Genomic DNA, 19,187 nt, shown 5'->3' with positions numbered 1-19,187 from the left:
AGGCATCCGGATCCCTCAGAGGCTCCCAGAGAGAAGGGACAGAAGCTGTGTGCCTCCTCACACCTGAGGCCACATCATACCACCCTGACCTGGAGGCACACCCCTGGCAGCTTTTGAGGACTCACTGTGGGGTTTGGAGAGGGGACCCCGTAGAAACTCCTAGTCAGATCAGCCCGCGGTGACCTCCAGCTTTATGTGGCTTGGACGAGGCACTGGCTGTGCCGGGACCCGTTCTGCTCCACACGCTAATTGTGACCAGAAGACCCTGCCAGTGCGTTTACACGCTCAGTGTCTAATTGAGTCACTGATTTGAGAGCTCAAGGAGAACGAAGGCTTCAAACCTACATCCTGTCTGCCTGCTGAGGGATCCGGACTAGATCCCCAGTGATGAGTCTAACTCCTGAGATCATGCAATTTCTTGCCTCGAGATAAGCAGCCACCCCCCGGAGCCCTTCTCTGCGATGCCCTCTCTCTGGGATGGAGAATGAGGGGCAGGACATGGGCAGCTTCCAGGCAGAAATGAGAGCAGGCACCTGGCGGATGATTCTGGAACATAGGCTCAGCCCCAAAGGGGAGGAAGTGTTCTGGGGACGTGGGGAATGGAGGCGATCTGCGGGGAGTGACCTTGTCTGCAGCCCAGGGCAGCTGGGCATGCAGAAGTACACTCCTGGGAGGTCCGGAGGCGACCTGTGCCCCCCACTGACCTCATCTACCCAAATGAGGGTACCCCCCAGTGACCTTCTTGGAAAGGGCCAACCCAGCATCTCTCGGAAACAGACTCCTAAGGGCCCCGTGGACTAAAAGCAAGCTGATGGGTACCTGGGCGGCTCAGGGGGTGAAGCATCGGCCTTCCGCTCGGGTCCTGATCCGGGGTCCTGAGATTGAGTCCACAGGGAGTCTGCTTCTCCCTCTCCCTCTCCCTCTCCCCCTCCTCTGCTCAATCTCACACTCTCTCTCTCGAATAAATAAATGAAATCTTTCAAAAAATTAAATAAAGCCTGGCTGAGTGCAAGGGGCACCGGAAGCAAATAAACTGCCCCGAAAGAGTGTGTCCTTGGGGACCCCATGGGGATGTGGGAGCACAGAGACACCGCTACCGCCCAACGTCGGGGTCACAGGTCGGGGTCACAGCCAGGTCTTCCACTAATTACAGAACATCTCCGAAGGTGAGCATACCTGCCTGGTCCCCTGCTCCCTTTCTGATCTAAACCAGAACAAGCTCATTTAAGGCAGAGGCGAGAGGTGATCAATCATTGGCTATTACTCACATCCAGATAAGCCCTGAGGGGGTCGGGGTATGGGGAGGGGGTGTCACAGAGCGTCCACAGCCGGTCAACGGGGACAACCAGGCACTGCATCTTAGCAGCCAACATTGCCCCCCACTCCGGGCACATAATTAAAAGCAGAGATCTGGCCCTTGGCAGTTGCTTCTCATTAAAAGCTTGCACCCTCTTGCTGGGAGCCCCAACGTGTGATTCATGTGTCTCTTAATGTCACTGCCCCAATTAAGCTTCTGTGTGGGAGCGCTTCCTTTCCCATGACCCCGGGTCTCTCTCAACCTCGTCACAGCAGAACCATGCATCACCTTTTTGCATTTGGAGTCCTGGCAGCCTGTCTACAGCTGGAGATACACCTGCCTGGGAAAAGCCAGGGGAATAGATGAGGCCCCACATGCCCACCTCCAGGGTGGGGGGGGCGGGGTGATATCCACTGGGCCGTTTTCACTAGAATGACACCAAACCAGCCTTCTTAGAAGGGCTTCCAGCAAAGCCACACGTGCCTCTCCCACCACACAGTCTTCCAGCTCTGCGCCTGGGCTGGAGGTGGGAGGTGGAGCCATTGCCTCCAACAGAACATGCACACCTGTCCCCACCACCCACCACCCACCTGCCTGAACACACACACACTTCTCTTACCAGGATACAACTGCTTGGTGGGCGCGCTGAGCTGGGCATCTTTCGTGACTCTGTAAGCGACGTCTGGGCCTTTCGAAGATCTCCGCGTAGCACAAAAACCTGTTGTCTTTGTTATTCCATCAGGCAAGTTGTGAAAATCTAGGACCTTCAGGAGATCCGCTGGCTGAGCTGAAATGGCAAAGGGAGGTGGGGGGTTAGCTATGGGTGAGGTGAGGAGCACCACATGGCACCTGCCACCCACCCAGGAGCACCCGGACAGATTAGGAGAATGGGAACCAGCTCAGGACCAATCGAGGGGTCAGGCGCTCGGGGGCATGGGGCGGCACACATTGGGGTCCCCAGAACCGCACTCCGGCCCAGCTCCCGCCACAGCCACACACCAGGAGGAGACCCCTACTGGCAACAGCCCACAGCCGCCCCCACCCCAACTTTGCAGATACGGCCCCTCCACTCTGCATCCTCCGCTGGCCGGTGCTGTCCAACTCCTGCTCCCAGTCACCCTCCCCTGGCCCGGTTGTGGGAAAGCCGCCCCGAACGCAAGCCGCGAGGACCCCACTGCTGATGGGAGCGACCCTGGAAGAAGGTCTTCTGGAGCAGGGGCACTGATGGCTCGTGGGTTCTGCTGTATGGGTCCCAGGGTCAGCGCATCCTGTGTGACTAGGACACAGAGCCCACAGAGCCCATGCTACCCCCCATCATTATCCAATTAAAAGGTGATTTTTCCCGTAACTGTTTATAGCAAGGAGCCAGTTTCCACTTCCCCTAGAAGACCTATGCTTACAAGCAAGACAGTGCAGAACCAAGGACATGGGAGGAGCAGGTCCCTGCATCCCTTCCAGAAAGTTCCGAACCCTCCATGGGGGGCAGGGCAGCAGCTCCCAAGGGCATTCCAATGGCAGCCAGGGCACTTCCTTCAGCAAGAGACAAGACAGCCTCCCCGTGCCCCTGGCTCCCTCCTTCACAGTGGGGAGAGCGGGGACCTCCAGGCTCTGAGGACTACAGGCCTGGGATCCACACACCTGCCCTAAACAAAGGCCATTTCATGGGGAAAAGCTCAGCTCCCATTACTACAGACAAGAAGCCCCAGTCATTCCAGCAGAGAAAATAAACCCCAACTGGGGAGTTGGAGTGACAGGCCCTGTGAGCAGCAGGTACTGCCCTGGGGTTATGGGGAGCCCAGAGGCCAGCACCCACCTGTCTGCGTGGGATGTGGGTGGGGCTGATGACTGGCCCCGCCCCCACCACTGGGTATGTGAGCTCCAGCTCCACGGGGCAAATCAGGGCACAGCACCTCCCATCCCAGGTGGTTGGTGCCCGGGTAGCCCGTAAGTGGCCCAGGCCCCACAGGGCTCCATCCTGGGCCTCTTCCTCCAGGAAAGAGCAATCCTCTCTGCTCTGCTGGTCCCGCACATGGACTATGAATGGGGAGCTGCAGGCGGCCCTCTCCTGGGAGAGAGAGAGACAGGCTCCTGCCACAGAGCTCGCGCCCCTGGATCAAGCCGTGCCTGAAGAACGAACCTCTACGTTAGCCAGCACGTTCCTCCCTACATTTAGGTCAGCTTGGCTTAGACTCAACACCTGCTACTATAAAATCAGCACCCAGTGCGGGGGGCGACCACGAGACTGGCACAGGCTCTCCAGCTCACTGGCTCACCCTCCTTCCTCCCCAGAGGGGTGACTACATGCCTGAGACTCGCTCAAGAGGAAAGCCTTGCTTGTCTAACATGGGTGGAGGATTTGAGGTGAGAAACAACCCCTCCCGCCACAGTGTCGGTTTCCCCTTTGCCGGTCCCGGGAATCCTGCAGCCAGCTGCTGCACCTGGAGCTCAGCATAACCATCGGGGGCAGAGAGTGGGGCATGTGGGGACCCCGAACCTGTGCACCCCCACTGCTTGTCCAGCAAGGCCCTGACAGAGACCCCATGCCCGCAAGGGGCCATGGCGTTCAGGGCAGTGGATGGTGCCCTGGCAGGTGCCAATGCCACACGGTGACGCGCTGGGATGGGCGGGACAGCCTCCTGGGTCTGGCTCCAAGAACATGGGGATGCTTTCCTTCACCACGAAATGCACCCCCACCCACGGTTCCCTGCAAGGCACCAGGGCACCCAAATCCCAGAGCTCTGCCCCCAGCAGAGTCACTTCCACAGCTCAGCTTGGCTGCAGACCTGTCACTGCAACCGAGGGAACATGAGGATGGGAGGGAACCCTTAAGGAGGGGACAGCGTGGGGACCCAGGACCTCTACTCGTGGATAGAATCACTGCTTCTTGTGGCCTCTGTGATTTTCCTGGGTGGCTCTGAGCTCCTACCCAGGGCCCAGAGCTCACACCGCATAGTCAGCTCCCCCCACAGCATTGGTGTGGCACTGGTGACCCCTGCCCCCAGCCCACAGGCTCCCCACAGCCCTCACAGTGTGCCTGTCCACTCGACATCCATGCAGATCCCAGCAGAGCCCAGGCCTGGACGCGGCCCGTGGGAAGAGATGGGCCATGCCAGCCGCTGGCTCACCTGCCACAGCGACACGGCACCAAGCTCTGGCTCATCTCTGAGACTCAGTTCCAAGACAGGCAGCAGCCAAGGGGAGAGATCACAGATCGTGGCTGGGGTTTCTTGGGCTCCCGTCCCACTAGCTGGTGATGCTCTTCCCAGATGGGCAGCCTGCAAACCTGTTTTCTCAATTGCTGATGGGAGAGAACTGTTTTCCAGAAGCCTCAGGAACTGTTTACAGGCCTCTGCTAAACAAGTTGAAAACGCCACCCCTCCTGCTGGCCAGGGGCTCCCTGTGCCAGAGCTAAAAAAAATCTTCAAGTTTTATGGAAGGTATGGGAAGGGCCTGGGAGGCATCTGGCAGGACAGGACTTCCGTGGACTCTCCTTCCCACTGACATAGGAGCCTCCCCTTCAAAAGGAGGTTTCTTGAGAAACCAAGGCCCTTGGAGCCTCTGTCAGGATGAGGATGGTGCTGGGAGTAGCACTGGTTTGGGGGACAGGTGCTCCTGGGTTTGAGCCCCATGTCACCCCACCAGGGAGGAGGTCTTGAGGTTACCCCACCAGGGAGGAGGTTGCCAAGGCTGGTGAGAGGATCCCTGGCAACAAAGACTGCCCTGGCACATTCCCTGGAAAAGCAGCAAGCTTTCCCTCCTCTTCCCTCCATGACAGCCAGGTGGGCAGCACCCCTGCATGTCCCAGCCGCCGGTGGAGACAGAGAGGGAACCAGCCATGCAGCCCCCACACCCGACCCAAGTGTGCAAAGCAGGCCACCAGGATGAGACCACGCCATGCTCACCACACCCGGGCCACCGCATTCTGGGAGCAGCAGGCACCCTGGTCCCACTCAGGCTCCCGTGCCTTCCCACCTTGCGGAGCCTGGGGAGCTGAAAACCGCACTTCCCAGACCCCCCCCGGCAGTGAGGCTCAGGGACACACAGGGTCCTAGCACTGAGGTGGCTGAGCTCCAGGTGCCAAGTCCCCACAAGGCAGCACCAGGACCCAGGAAAGAAACGTAGGAGCCACAGCAGTGACCCCCAAATACAGAAGCATAGCAGGGACCCACCAAGGGGTCTCCCGATGAGCCCGTGCAGGAGTGAGCGGCCCCGACCAGGATGCAGAGGCGCCAGAGACAAATCTTACAAGTGGTGGGCTAAGGAGCCAAACGTTTCCACGGCCAGGGGCAACGTGTCCACCAGCGACACCAGGGTGATCTCCGCCACCCCCAGAAGCACTTTGCACAGTCACTGGGAAAGTCAGCTACCTGGGGCCCCTGTGGATCGGGAATGGCGGCACTCCACACCCCTCGTTTCACGGCTGCAGGACACGAGACACCAAAGCAGCCACCGAGGATGAGCTGAGCATGCCCAGGACACTCAGGGTCCAACTGCCAGTGGGTCACATGGTCACCCAGCCAGCGAGCCTCGAGAGGGCGGGACACAGCCCCACCTTGCACACCAGGGCTGCCTGCGCTAGCCGGCCTTGGGCTCAAAGTCCTCTCCTATTTATTTATTTATTTATTTATTTATTTATTTATTTATTTATTTATTTATTATTTATTTGCTTTTCTCAAACACTTGCTATTGGCAAAGACTTCCTGTGAGGCCCTGGCTCTGTCCGTCCACGGCCAGATGGCGCGAGGGCTAACTGTCGCCTCCGGGGCTCAGGGAGGAGGGTGGGGTTATCAGAACCTACTCTCCAGGCCTGGAACCATAACGTGCCCTTGGATTCCACTCATGACCGGAACCCCCCTGGGAGGGGACCTTTACCTCCGTCCCCCGAGTCCCGGGGCCCCCAAGTCAGAGCCATGCCCACCACTACTCTCCCATCAGGGTGTCCTTGCCAATGTCTTCCCATCCACCTGCCAGACCCCCAGGGCCCTGGGTCCCTTCTCAGGTCGCAGGCTTCCACCAGAGCCCAGGCCCAGGCAGGATGGGTGGGGGCACCACAGCACCTTTATCTCATCAGGTGACCATCAGCAGCATCCCCCACAGGGACGGGCTCCGTCAGCCCCCGGGCTCGGGGATCTCTGGGCACAGGTGCTGGTGTGGGCTGGTCTCTGCCCCAGGGTCAGCTGCACAGCCCCTGTCTGCACACCAGCCTTCACAGGTGAAGGAAGGCTGTGGCCTCCTGACACGTGCACAAACACTCAAGACCACAGGCCCCAGGCAGGGCTGCCGGGAGGTGTGAGGCACGCAGCCTGCATCCTCGGCACCCAGTGGGGCTCGGTCCCTGTGCTGGGGCCCCCAGGCCTCCCCAGCCCCAGAACTCCATGGCTCTCCCTCCAAGGCCATTGCCCACATTTCCAACACCAATCTCTTGACAGAGACCAGGGCCTACTCCTGCCCAGTGCCTACAGGCTGCTGGGTGCCCCTGACAGAATGTGCCCAGGGAGGGGGTTCTGCATGCTTCGGAGTCCACATCATCACCAAAGGAAAATACAAGAGTTCTCAAAATGACCACCACGGTTTATGCCTTCAGAACCCTCAGAACTGTCTAATGTCATAGCTAGAAGGATCACAGATACCCTGGGGCAGGGCCCTTTATTTTGAAAGTGAGTATGTGTGGAGAAGGGGACTGGCCAGCTGGGGCTGTGACAGGGCCACCCTCAGCTTCTGATCCATGCTGGTCCTGAACCGGCTGCCACTTGGGGTGACACACGTCGGTGACACACGTCGGGGTCCCTGAAGCACAGCGCGTGTGGGGACCTCACAGCTCCTGGAGATGCGTCCTTCCACTAGTGGAGGTAACATCGAGCTCCTGTGCCACGTCCATCGGCTCTCCTGGGCTGCAGAACTCAGGAGGGCCCCCTACTGCCCCGGCGCCCGGCAGAGGCTCAAGGCCATTGCCACCCGGGGTGGCCCCTGCCTGGAGTCGGGGGGAATGCCCCCCCCCCCGCAGCCTGCAGGACCACACCTGGCACACCTACTCTCACTCTGTCCTCATCAGGTCCCCCCTCTGCTTCGGGGGGTGGAGGTGGGGAGGGGGGAAGGAGGGCAGCAAGCAGGGTGGGCAGAGCACCCCCGCCCCGCCCCAGGGCTGAGGCACCCCCACCAGCCCTCCATGGCCCCATCAAGGAGGCCAGCACAGCAGGTTGAAAAAACAAGCCTCCGGAGGCTGGAACTGACATTCCTCTTCAGTGACCAAACTATGGGAACAAAGCAAAAGGGCAGTGGGTAGCAAATGCACCACGGGCCTGGAACAGGCCATCTCCCAAGGCTCCCCTCCCTACGCCCAGGCTGTGGGGGGCAGAGACAGAGCCCTGGCCCATCACCTCAGGGCAAGCGGGGCTTGCTGCCACACTGGGAAGACAGGTCCCTGAACACCCACCCTTCAGTGGCTCCCATCACTGAGAATGAGCTCCTCTGCCAACGTCAGGGTCCCGCCCAGGGAGCCTGGCTCTCACCGGCCGCCACCCCACCAAGGCCACAGCATTGCAAGGATGACTCCATTACAGTCCCTGAGAACACAGTCCTGGGCTTGCGCAGTGCACGGCATGACCACCATGCTCAAACCCCCAGGGACCTGCCCCCCACGTGGCCTCAGAACCCCTGGCCTCCCCGCAGGCAGTTTTGCAGCTCAATGGGGCTGGATTCAAGCCTGGCTCTGTTCACCCTGCATGCCTCACACAAGGGCCTGCATGACATGGAGACCGCAACTGGCAGGGACTTGCCGGCCCCACCCCTCCAGCCAGGACCCCTTCAGCCTTCCCTGCGATGCTCAACATCACCAGGCTCGTCCACTGCTTCAGGCCTGTTTCTCAGTTTCTAAGGAGGAGCTCAGGGCTTTCTGGGGGATGTTTTCACTGAAGGAGGCAGCTTCGTTGTGTGTGATTATTTGTGCAAATCGTTGGCGCAGCATCTATCTCCCGGACTGGATGGCCAGCACAGGCCTACCTGATGCCGCCTCCCCAGGGGCCTCCAAAGGGTTGGTGGATGTGGCTCTGGTTCCATCTCCCCCAGCCACAAGCCCTGTGGCCCTGGAGAAAGTGGGTTCCAACCCAGGGGCTCCCTGTCACCATCTGTGAAAGGGAAGGGATACTGCGAGGGTGGCCTGCCCTGGGATGGTGGTGGGCGTGGGCCTGGGGCATGCATGGCCCCATGGCATGGGCGGCACCAGCCTGAGCGGGAACTGCTGGACAACACCAAGCACCTCCCCTGCCCCCTACAACCACCCCCATAGAGTGTGGGGAGGAGGGCAGGACCATACTCCTTCCCTGAGCAACCACAAGAGCCTCTCAGGCGGTGAGGAGGATGGCCCAATCCTGCCCCTCACTGCGCCTTCATGGCAGCATTCTGAGGGTGAAGGGTTGTCAAGGCGAGGGAAGGATGAGCTAAGAAGGTCTTCCAGACAGCAGGGAGCAGAGGTGACCTGGAGGCCATCACAGAGCCACTGGAGGTCAGGGCCAGATGCAGGATGCCCTCAGCCCACATGCCCCACCCACCCCTGCTGCCAGGAAACTCTATCTCTGCTCCATCCTCCTGGGGCCCAGAAGCCCCCCAGGCCACAGCTCAGCCTTGGGAGAAGCCCCAGGCCTGTGAGCTCCATCACAGCGGCCTAGCCAGCCTTTTCCTCCCAGCAAATGCCTGTAGCATCCCGTTCACGCTGCACCTGTCGCCCTGGAGGGGTGTGAGTCCGGTCAGATCACTTGGGCTGTCATTGCCGGCCACCCAGCTGCCCAGCAATGCCCAGGAAATGGGGAATCAGTGAGGAGTGATAGCAGCCAAGATGCACACAGACTCCAGAGAGCACAGGAGAGCAGCAGGTGGAGAGGCAGGTGCAGTGTCACGGAGCTGGCACCAGCTACTACCTCTCCTCCAAGGGCCTCCCAACAGGTGACACCCTGGGGCTGCAAGCACTGTGAGCCTGGCAGGGGCTGGGGACAGCTGAGGCCCCGGGCACCCGCTATGCACCCCCATACTCTAGCCTGGGGGGCAGCTACAGCCCTGGGTGCCCACCGTGTGCCCCCATGACCCAGGGAGAGGGCAGCTGAGGCCCCGGGTGCCCGCCGTGTGCCCCCATGACCCAGGGAGAGGGCAGCCAAGGCCCCAGGTGCCCACTGTACACCCACACCACCCTATTTAGGAACACAATGTTCCTAAAGGGGGAACTGCGTGGGGGGGGGGGGTCATCCTGCTGGTCAGCCCCAGGAGGGGTGGGACTAGTCTGAAACTCACTCCTTAGGCTATGACCCTCATCTTACACCCCTAGTTGGGGCTGACCCAAGGGTCTGGACTCTGGCACCTCCACATCACCCCACGCTGTGGCCATTGGCTGGCCAGGTGCCCTCACGGGGCCCAAACACATGTACATGCCAGCACCCAGGCCGAGGGCGCTCACATGTGGCCCAGCCTGCCGACCCTCCAGACGAGAAGAGAAGCCTCAACACACACATCACTGGGAAGAAGGCCTGCAGGAGGAGCGGACAGGAAGGCAGACATCCTATGGGAGCACACAGAAGCTGCCCCAAGGCTTGCCTGGGGCCACACGAGGGGGTAATCCCCCCACAAGCAGGGCAGCACGGGGATGTCAGAGCGCAGCTAGGCCTCACGGAGAAGGCTGGGCTCCCATTATGCCAAAGACTATGGGTGCTCCAGACCAGACTAGGACTCGAGCACCCTAGGAGTGACAGCAAATGTCACAACTGAAGGACAATCTTCTTGCTGGCCTGAGGAGCAGGGGTACATGTCCAGCTCCTCACGGCATCCACTTAGCACCTTCCTCCTCTCGTCCATCATCTCTGCTTTCCATCTGGCCTCATGGAAAGGAAACAAAGGGGCTTACATGTGTCCCCCACCCCATGGGACAGCCGTTGACGGAACAGGGCATGGGCAGGAGTCCTGGGGCCGCTGCAGAGATGGTGTGGGCCAGAGGAGGCGGCCAGGGCTGGGCGCGCACAGGCGCTGCCAGCAGGAGCCGGTCCAGGAGCAGAGCCTACAGGCGTGATGGGGAACCAGATGATTAATCTTAGTTTCCTCGGAGGTAATTTATCTCCTTGTTCTGAAGGGAAGGGGTGGGGGATGGCACCAAGCGCCACATTCCACCGGGCTGGGGTTGGCTGTGTTTGCAGGCGCAGGCTCTGCAGGGCCCCACCTGCTTCCATGAGGCCTAGAGGGTGGGCTGGCTGCCATCGGGCCAGCTGGGGTCACACTGGCAGGGGGCCCTCTGCATCCTCAGCCTCGCCCAGGCCCAGCACCCAGGGAGCACTCAGGGTGCCTCGCAGATGAGGGAGGGCGGGCATGGGCCAAAACTGTACCAGCCCAGAACAGACTCACCACGGGCTCCATGAAATGTCACTGGGGTGCTGGGGGGCCTCATTTGTGCAGCAATATCCTCTGGGGTCTACTGGGCATTGAGCACACGTGGAAAGTCTGTATCATTTCTGCACTAACCCTCCCAACATTCCAGAGTCCAGGCAATGTCAGTTGCACTGGCCTGAGCATTTCCAGCCCACTGGCCCTGCACACCAAAGGTGCATGGCCTTTCTGCATGTGGCCATGGCCCGCATATCAAGACTCAGAACTAAATAAATGGACATACCACGGAATCAGGTGCTAGCATATCCCAAAACCAACAGCAGCTCCACCACCCTGAGCCTCAGTTTCCCTGCTATAAAAGGGGTATAATAGGACCTGGCTTTCCTAGGAAGCCTTGAATGGTAGCCAAAATCAGTAGCACCAACAACACTAGATTATCAGGCTCATTCCTTCCCTGAAGAGTTATCATGACAAATCACAGTCGTGTCCACAAGAGACCCATTTCCTTCATGAAGCTCAAGGAGAGCATTAACCGTCATTAACCATGACACCCCAGCACCACACCACAGTCTGCACACACCATGCCGTCTCCACACTGGACTGGCAGGAGGTGCCCCAAGGGACCCACCATCTCCTGGACTGTGAGCTCCTTGAGAGAAGGGTGTCACCCATAGTCACAGTGGGAGGAGAGAGCTTAGCCCAGAATAGATGCATAGTACAGTGAACTAACTAACCAACCAACCAACCAACCAGTCAACCACCCAAGCAACCAACCAGTCAACCACCCAAGCAACCAACCAACCAACCACCCAACCAACCAACCAACTAACCATCCAACCAACCATTGAACAGAACCAACAGACATACAAGTGATGAGATGTGTGTTCTGTGGACTCAAGATAAATCCAGTAAGGGAGAAAACCCTTTAGGGACAATTTCACAGCAGCCCATTTAGGAAGCACATACATAATGACCTTCTGATCCCCTCTCCTCTATTAGGGCTGAATTCTACAGAAAGCTTGCAAAGGTGTAAGGCAGAGTCATTTAGAGCAGCAAAGAATGGAAACCAGGTAAAAGCCCACCAGCTGGGAGCTGGTAAAATAAACAAGCTGCCTGCTGAAATCCTCTGTAGAGACTGGACAGGAAGGGGCTGGTCTTGTTGGCCTGACCCAGGCAGACAGCCACGACATATCACTAAGTGAAAAGAGCAAATCACAAAAACATTCACAGAGCGCCATCCCTTTCATGTTAAAATAAATAAAAGCTGTCTACGTAACTTGAAACCATGTCATGTAAATGCACGCACAGAAAGGCCCAGAAAAATACCAGCCGAACAGTGAGGGGCTTCTGTCTGGGCAGGGGCTGAGCACATGTAGAAGGTAAAAGGGTACATCTGCTCATGTCTCTATATACACCCCCACTTATGAAAAATGCTCAATACAGCCTCAGAAAACCCGCATAATTGTATTAACAACCACAACAGGGATGCCTGGGTGGCTCAGCAGCTGGGCGCTTGCCCTCAGCTCAGGTCGTGATCCTGGAATCTGGGATCGAGCCCTACATCAGGCTCCCTGCAAGGAGCCTGCTTCTCCTTCTGCCTGTGTCTCTGCCTCTCTCTCTCTTTCTCATGAATAAATAAATAAATAAATAAATAAATAAATAAATAAATAAATCTTAAAAAAACACACACACACAAAATACCAAAACACATTTTTCAAGGGTCCAGTTTTATAATAGCCACAAATTCTTTAACACAAGTGCCCAGTAAGAGATGCTATCTATGCTCTCTTGAATGGGGCAGGGCTGGTTTCTGTGACCATGTGACTTAAAATAATTTAAGTCAGGGTTTTGGATGTATAATTTGCATGTAGTAAAATTCATTCTTTAAAACTCATTCTTTGGGATCCCTGGGTGGCACAGCGGTTTAGCGCCTGCCTTTGGCCCAGGGCGCGATCCCAAGTTGGGCTCCCGGTGCATGGAGCCTGCTTCTCCCTCTGCCTATGTCTCTGCCTCTCTCTCTCACTGTGTGCCTATCATAAAAAATTAAAAAATAAAATAAAATAAAACTCATTCTTTGGGCAGCCCGGGTGGCTCAGCGATTTAGCACCACCTTTGGCCCAGGGTGTGGTCCTGGAGACCCAGGATCGAGTCCCACATCGGGCTCCCTGCATGGAGCCTGCTTCTCCCTCTGCCTGTGTCTCTGCCTCTCTCTCTCTGTGTGTGTCTCTCGTGAATGAATAAATAAAATCTTAAAAAAAAAACTCATTCTTTGTAAGTGTACAGCCCAGAGAATCTGACCAATGTGTGGTCCTGTAACCATCCACCACCATCACAATATAGAGTATTTCTATCACCTCAAAAAGTCTCCTTATGTCCTTCTTCCACCCCCAGCCTCTAAGAACCACTAACTTTTCTTTTATATATAGTTTTGCCTTTTTTCAAATGCCACATGAATAGAATCGCATCCCATATAGTCTTTTGTGTCTGTGCCTTCCACTTAACATAACACTTCTGAACCCACAATGCTCATGTGCCCACTCTGGCTGTTGCTGTCAAGTATTCTACCACATGGGTCAACCACAGTTTGCTTCACCATCTCCCCACTGATGGGCACTTGTGTTGTTCACAGTTTGGGGTAATAAAGCAGCATGTGAACATTCACACGTGTGTCTTTCCACAGACATATGTTTTCATGTCTCTGGGGTAAATGCGTAGGAGTGGAATTGCTGGGCCCCCTGGGAAGTATGATTGACTTTATAAAAACCTGCCAAACTGTCCTCCCAAGTGACTGCACCAGCTTGCATTGCCACCAATAATGTATGACAGTTTCTCCACATCCTCGCCAATGCTTGTGTGTGCTCTGGTACCCGCTTGTGGGCTTCATCTGTAATTCCCTGATGACTGCAGCTGTGAAGCATCTTTCCATATGCAAATGCACCATTCACTTTTTTTTTTTTTTTTTTTTGATGAAATGTCTGTTCAACTCTTCTGCTTGGCTTTAAATTGGGTCATCTGTCTTTTCACTGTTGAGCTACAACATTCCCTTATCTCTTCTAGATGTGTTTATTACATGTGTGTTTTTGCGAACATTTTAGTTCAATCTGTGGCTTACCCTCTCATTTTCCTAACAGTGTCTCTTGAAGAGCAGAAGCACTTAATTCAATCAAGTCCAATGTGTCGATTTTTTTATGGTTCATACTTCTTGTGCACTTTCTGAGAAATTTTTGACTAACTTAAGATAACAGGAAGGGAGTGTTTTCTTTCTTATTTTATTTTTGTAGTTTTAAATCTCACATTTGCACCTATGATCCAACCTAATTTTTATATATGATTTGAAGTAAAGGATACAGGTTTATTTATTTATTTATTTATTTTGCAAATGGATGTCTAGTTGTTCCAGCACCATTTGTCCTAAAGACTACCCTCTTGCCGCTGAAATTTCTTAGTACCATTGTCAAAAATCAAATAGGAGTGAGACTATTTATAGACTCTCTTTTGTTCCCTTGCTCTACATGTCTATATGTCAACACCAGAATGCTTTAATCATGGTAGCTTTATAGTAAGTCCTATAATTATATAACGGAAGCCCTTTAAATTCTTCTTTTTCAAAATTCTTTTTTTTTTTTTTTATTTTAGGTCCTTTGCCTTTCCATGTACATTTCAGGATCAACTTGCCAATGTCTATTTTTCAAAAATGCCTTCTGGGATTTTAATTGGCATTACAATGAATCTCTAGATCAGTTTTGGATTAAAATGATACCTTCGCAATATTAAATCCTCTTGTCTATGAGCATGGTATACCTCTCCAACTCTTCAGACTTTCTTTAATACCTCTAAATGATGTTTTACAATTTCCAGTGCACAATTATCTTTCAAATATATCTCTAAGTGTTTTGTATTTTTAATGCCCCAGCAGTGGCAGCTTAAAGTTCTATTTCCAACTGTTCATCTTTACGCTCTAGACATATGAGTGACTTTTTGTATTGGCATTGACTTCTGTGACCATGCTAAACTTACTACTTCTGGATGCTTCCTTGTAAAGCCCATAGAGTTTTTAACATCAACAATCATGTGGCCTGCAAGTAAAGGAAGTTTCACTTCTCCCTTTCCAACCCACATGCCTCATATTTCCTTTTCTTGCCTTATTGCACTGTCCAGGATCACCATACAATGTTGAATAGGCAAGGTGGGAGCATGTGTCCTCGCCATGTCCCTGATCCCAGGGAGCAGAGAAATCAACATGTAGATTTTACATCAATGTCCTTTATCAGGTTGATGGAATTCCCTTTTACTCCTCATTTACTGAGATTTACGCATATTTTAAGTTTAAAGCTATTACAAAGTAACCTGTAATTCCAATTTTGTAAATGCGGGCATGAAACAAATACTGGAAAATAAATATATCAAAATGTTCCACTGGTAATTTATTTTGCTACACTCAATAGAAGAAACCATCACCACAATCATGGTTCAAACAAGGAAGGGATCATGGTTCGTTTTATTTTCCTCCTTATACTGTTTAGTAGCTTTCAACAGTTCTAGGACGGGTGTGTATTGCCTTTATAACAAATCAATGGAATCATAAATGCCAATTAGTGTCCCACAGGAAATGGTACTATGATTAAATAGTTGTCCTCTTTCCATGTTCACCTAAAACCAAACCTGCAAGACAGTCAGAGCTTTCTTTTCACCTTTGCCTTGGTAGTAGGCAATTTTTAACCTTATAAAACAAAACTGTGTTTGCACTTCTCAGGAATGTTACATTTCTTGAGTCTGACATTTGGAGTGAGCCACCCCACACCATGCCTCTGCACCCCCCCCCCACTCCACCCCCCCACTAAGGCCCAAGTCTAGCTCACCCCTGTCCTTCCGGACTGAAACGTGGACAAAAGGCAAATGTGTCTGCTGGCTCACTGGTTTTCCAGCGCGGACATTGGCTGCCTTAAAATTCTCATTGGAAGAGACAACTTTAGAAACAGAAGAAAATTAGCCCTTGGAGATGGTGTCACACCTATTAAATATCACAAAGCAAACAATGTGATAAGTGAAATTAAGAAGAATATTTCCTGTTACAAATTAAAGCCAGTGTCTATCTGGTCAAGCCCTGCATATCCGCTTGAATGCTCCTTACACAGTCCAGAGCGTGGCCACAGATAGATCCTAGTGCGGTTTTGTTGATTCTAGGATTCGGCTCTGAAATTATGTTATTCAATTATATGATCCAAGTAAAAGAATATTGCACTGGGTCACTCTGACCTTTGGAGGAATATGTTACGTTACTTCCCCCAGGACCAGAAGGCATTTTTAAATTACTAGAGCCAAGCAAGTCTTCAGAACACGCTTACTATGACTAAAACCAGCCACATGGACACCAAATGATCACAGAACTGTGCAAAACTACTGAACTCCCCCAAAGGAGGCACCACAAAGTGATGGCAGGACTCAGAACTGGCCTGCACAGCCCTCACCCCTGAGCCTACCACCCCCAGTTCCACTGGACTCCCTGGGCCCATGCCTGGCAGATTGACGAAGTGGAGTTCCAACCTCCACCCCTACCTCACCAGGGGTGGCAAGTGCAGGCTCCACAGATTCCACAACCCTGGGCTCAGTCACTACCTCCAAACACTGGCAAAGTACAAGAGTGGGCAGGTCTACATGAAGCCCACCTTCGCTACTGGGTGGCTCATCAGCAAGAATTCATCTAGGAGACTACCTGAATGAAAGCAGGCCCTTCTCTTCACACCTGGGCCTGTCCCTGCCCAGGCCAGCCCTCTCTCCCACCCATCCACCCATCCATTGGTGGCACCCCCAACACCAGCCCCAGCCCGCCCCCCTCACCGCTGCTCCAGTACACACTCATTCCATGTGACTGCCTGGTGGGGAGGGGACCCTATGGTCAGCAGGACTCAATACCACTGTCTTCTCAGTGGGCCACGGCAGGGACGCAGCAAATGAATGACAACCAGAGAGGAAGGGGGCATAGGGAGAGACAATGAGCATCTATTAATTGTCCATTTGGTCCCAGGAGATTCCCTTATGTCTTCGGACTAAGTGGGAGGAGACAACTAGTGCTCTAAACGTACATGATGCATAAGTATTATTAAGAACCCAGCTCTGGGCAACCCCGGTGGCGCAGCGGTTTAGCACCGCCTGCAGCCCAGGGTGTGATCCTGGAGACCTGGGATTGAGTCCCACGTCAGGCTCCCTGCATGGAGCCTGCTTCTCCTTCTGCCTGTGTCTCTGCCTCTCTCTCTTTGTGTGTCTCTGTGAATAAATAAATAAAATCTTTTTAAAAAAAAGAAAAAGAACCCAGCTCTGAGGATACACTGTGGGATAGGAAGTGCTGCTCCACATTCCAGATGAGGAAACCAAAGCCCTACAGGCCCAGGCAGCCCAGCCAGGTCACGAGCTTTACATGACAGAGCTCAGCTGCCCCCCAGGAGCACAGGGGACAATGCCCAGCTCACAGCGGTGGGTACCCCCCCCCCACCCCCCCCACCCCCCCCACCCCCGCTCCCCACTCTATCACATGGGCCCACCTGGGGTCGGTACCCAGGGTAATGTGGCCCAAGGCACAGGAGCTCCAGCAACAAGTGCCTGCTGCTGGTTGGAATGGCCTCCGCAATAAAAAGGCTTTAAAACATTCCTCTGTTCTGATGCCATGAGTCAGCGTCTAGGAATCCACCCCAAGGAAATAATGAGAGGCAGAAAGGATTTACCAGAAAGATGTTCATCCAGGTGTTATTTAGAACAGCAAGCAACTGGAAACACCCCAAGTCCAACACGAGGGGAGCAGAGAGGTAAAGTCCAGTGCAAGTATACAGTGAATGGTGGGGGCCATGGGGATGTTTACAGCTGGTAATGACACGGGAAGTGTCTGTGACCAGGGCAGGTGCAACCCTGTTTCTACCGGAGCTGAGCCAGGGAAAGGGGAAAGCGTGAGGGCTGTGCCACTGAATACTCATGACCTCCCTCCCCCAAATTCATACAGTGAAATCATCAGCCCCAAAGATAGTGGCTCCAGAGAGCTCCCTCACCCCCTCCACCACATGAGAACACAGTGAAAAGGCACCAGCTCTGAACCGGAAGAAGCGTCCTCCCCTAGCCATGCTGGCTCTTGACCTTGGACTTCTGGGCCTCCGGAACCATGAGAAATAAAACTTTGTGGTTTAGAAGCCACCCAGTCGGTGGTATTTTATTATAGCAGCCCAAACAGACTAAGAACAGAAAAGTGAAAGGCAGTTTTATGTTTCCCAAATTTGCCATAATAAGTATGCTTTACTTTTATAGTTGAGAAAAGCTAACAAAGGTATTTGGGGAATTAGTAGAATTTCTGAATCTATAACCGAATATCCTGAAACATAGACAGTCCACCTCCCCATTCCCTAGACAGAGTTTCTCTGACATTTCACGGTCAGCTGCACAGCTTCCCTTGCTCCCCCACCATCCTTTTCCCACCTCCGCTAAGAGCCCATTCACCTCCCACCTCCCCAGTGAGTCCAGAGCCATGGGCCCCCTTCCTCAGTGAACCCCTGACACATGGGCAGTGGCTCACTGTTATCCTGGCTGCACTGTGCGCCACTGCTGCGGCCCGAAGCATCCAGGCTCTTGATTCAAGCCGGCACACACAGCCAGAGAATCCAGTTGTGCCTGGAACTATACTAAGTAAGCGCTCAGAAGCTAAAGTGAGTCAGCCTCTCCTCACCCTCAAGGAGCCCCAGAGTGAGAGTGGACATCTGCAGGGTCATATCACCCTGACGTGGAAGTGGAATGTGGTGTGGTAGAGAGGGCAGCCCAGTGCCATGATGGAAGGAATGATGGGGGCTGGGGGGTGGGGTAGACTCATGGTCTGGATCCATGGGTGGGTAGACAGATTTGTGGTCTGAATGGATGGGTGGGTGGTTAGGTGGAGGAATGGGATGATGGTTTGGATGGATGACTGAGTGGTGGAATGGGTTGATGGTCTGGATGATGGGTGGGTGGAGGAATGGGTTGATGGTCTGGATGGGTAGGTGGGTGGAGGAATGGGATGACGGTCTGGATGGATGGCTGAGTGGTGGAATTGGTTGATGGTTTGGATGGATGAGTGGACAGATTTGTGGCCTGGATGATGGGTGGGTGGAAGAATGGATTAATGGTCTGGATGGGTGGGTGGAGGAATGGGTTGATGGTCTGAATGGATGGGTGGATGGAGGAATGGGTTGATGGTCTGGATGGATGGGTGGATGGAGGAATGGGTTGATGGTCTGAATGGATGGGTGGATGGAGGAATGGGTTGATGGTCTGGTTGGATGAGGGAATGAGTGGGTGGGTTAATGGCATGGATGAGTAGGTGGACAGATGAGTGGGCAGGCACACTGTGTAGGTGAATGTGTAGATGCATGGTGGATAAAGATAGGAATTCACCTTTGCCAACGTAAACTGAACTACAGGCACCAAAGCCTTATCTCTTGCCACTCCTTCCCCTGCCCCTGTGCTCTTGCTATGCTCCAGTCACACCAGCCCCCAAATTCAAAGACCAAGGTCACAC

At 54.2% G+C, this 19,187-nt stretch overlaps 1 protein-coding gene across 2 annotated transcripts in view; it reads right to left on the bottom strand.

Moving 5' to 3' along the window:
- COL5A1 (collagen type V alpha 1 chain) overlaps nucleotides 1–19,187 on the bottom strand; it is a 150,462-nt gene that overhangs the window by 112,407 nt on the left and 18,868 nt on the right. For both annotated transcript variants that reach the window (XM_025475661.3, XM_025475660.3), the window contains exon 2: nucleotides 1,917–2,084. In XM_025475661.3, coding sequence (XP_025331446.1) covers nucleotides 1,917–2,084 — 168 coding nt within the window. The remainder of the gene's footprint in view (nucleotides 1–1,916; nucleotides 2,085–19,187) is intronic.

Source organism: Canis lupus, chromosome 9 (assembly GCF_003254725.2).
Source record: "Canis lupus dingo isolate Sandy chromosome 9, ASM325472v2, whole genome shotgun sequence".
Classification (NCBI taxonomy): Eukaryota; Metazoa; Chordata; class Mammalia; order Carnivora; family Canidae; genus Canis; species Canis lupus.
Note: the sequence above shows the minus strand (reverse complement) of the source record. Positions and strands in the feature narration are given on the sequence as shown.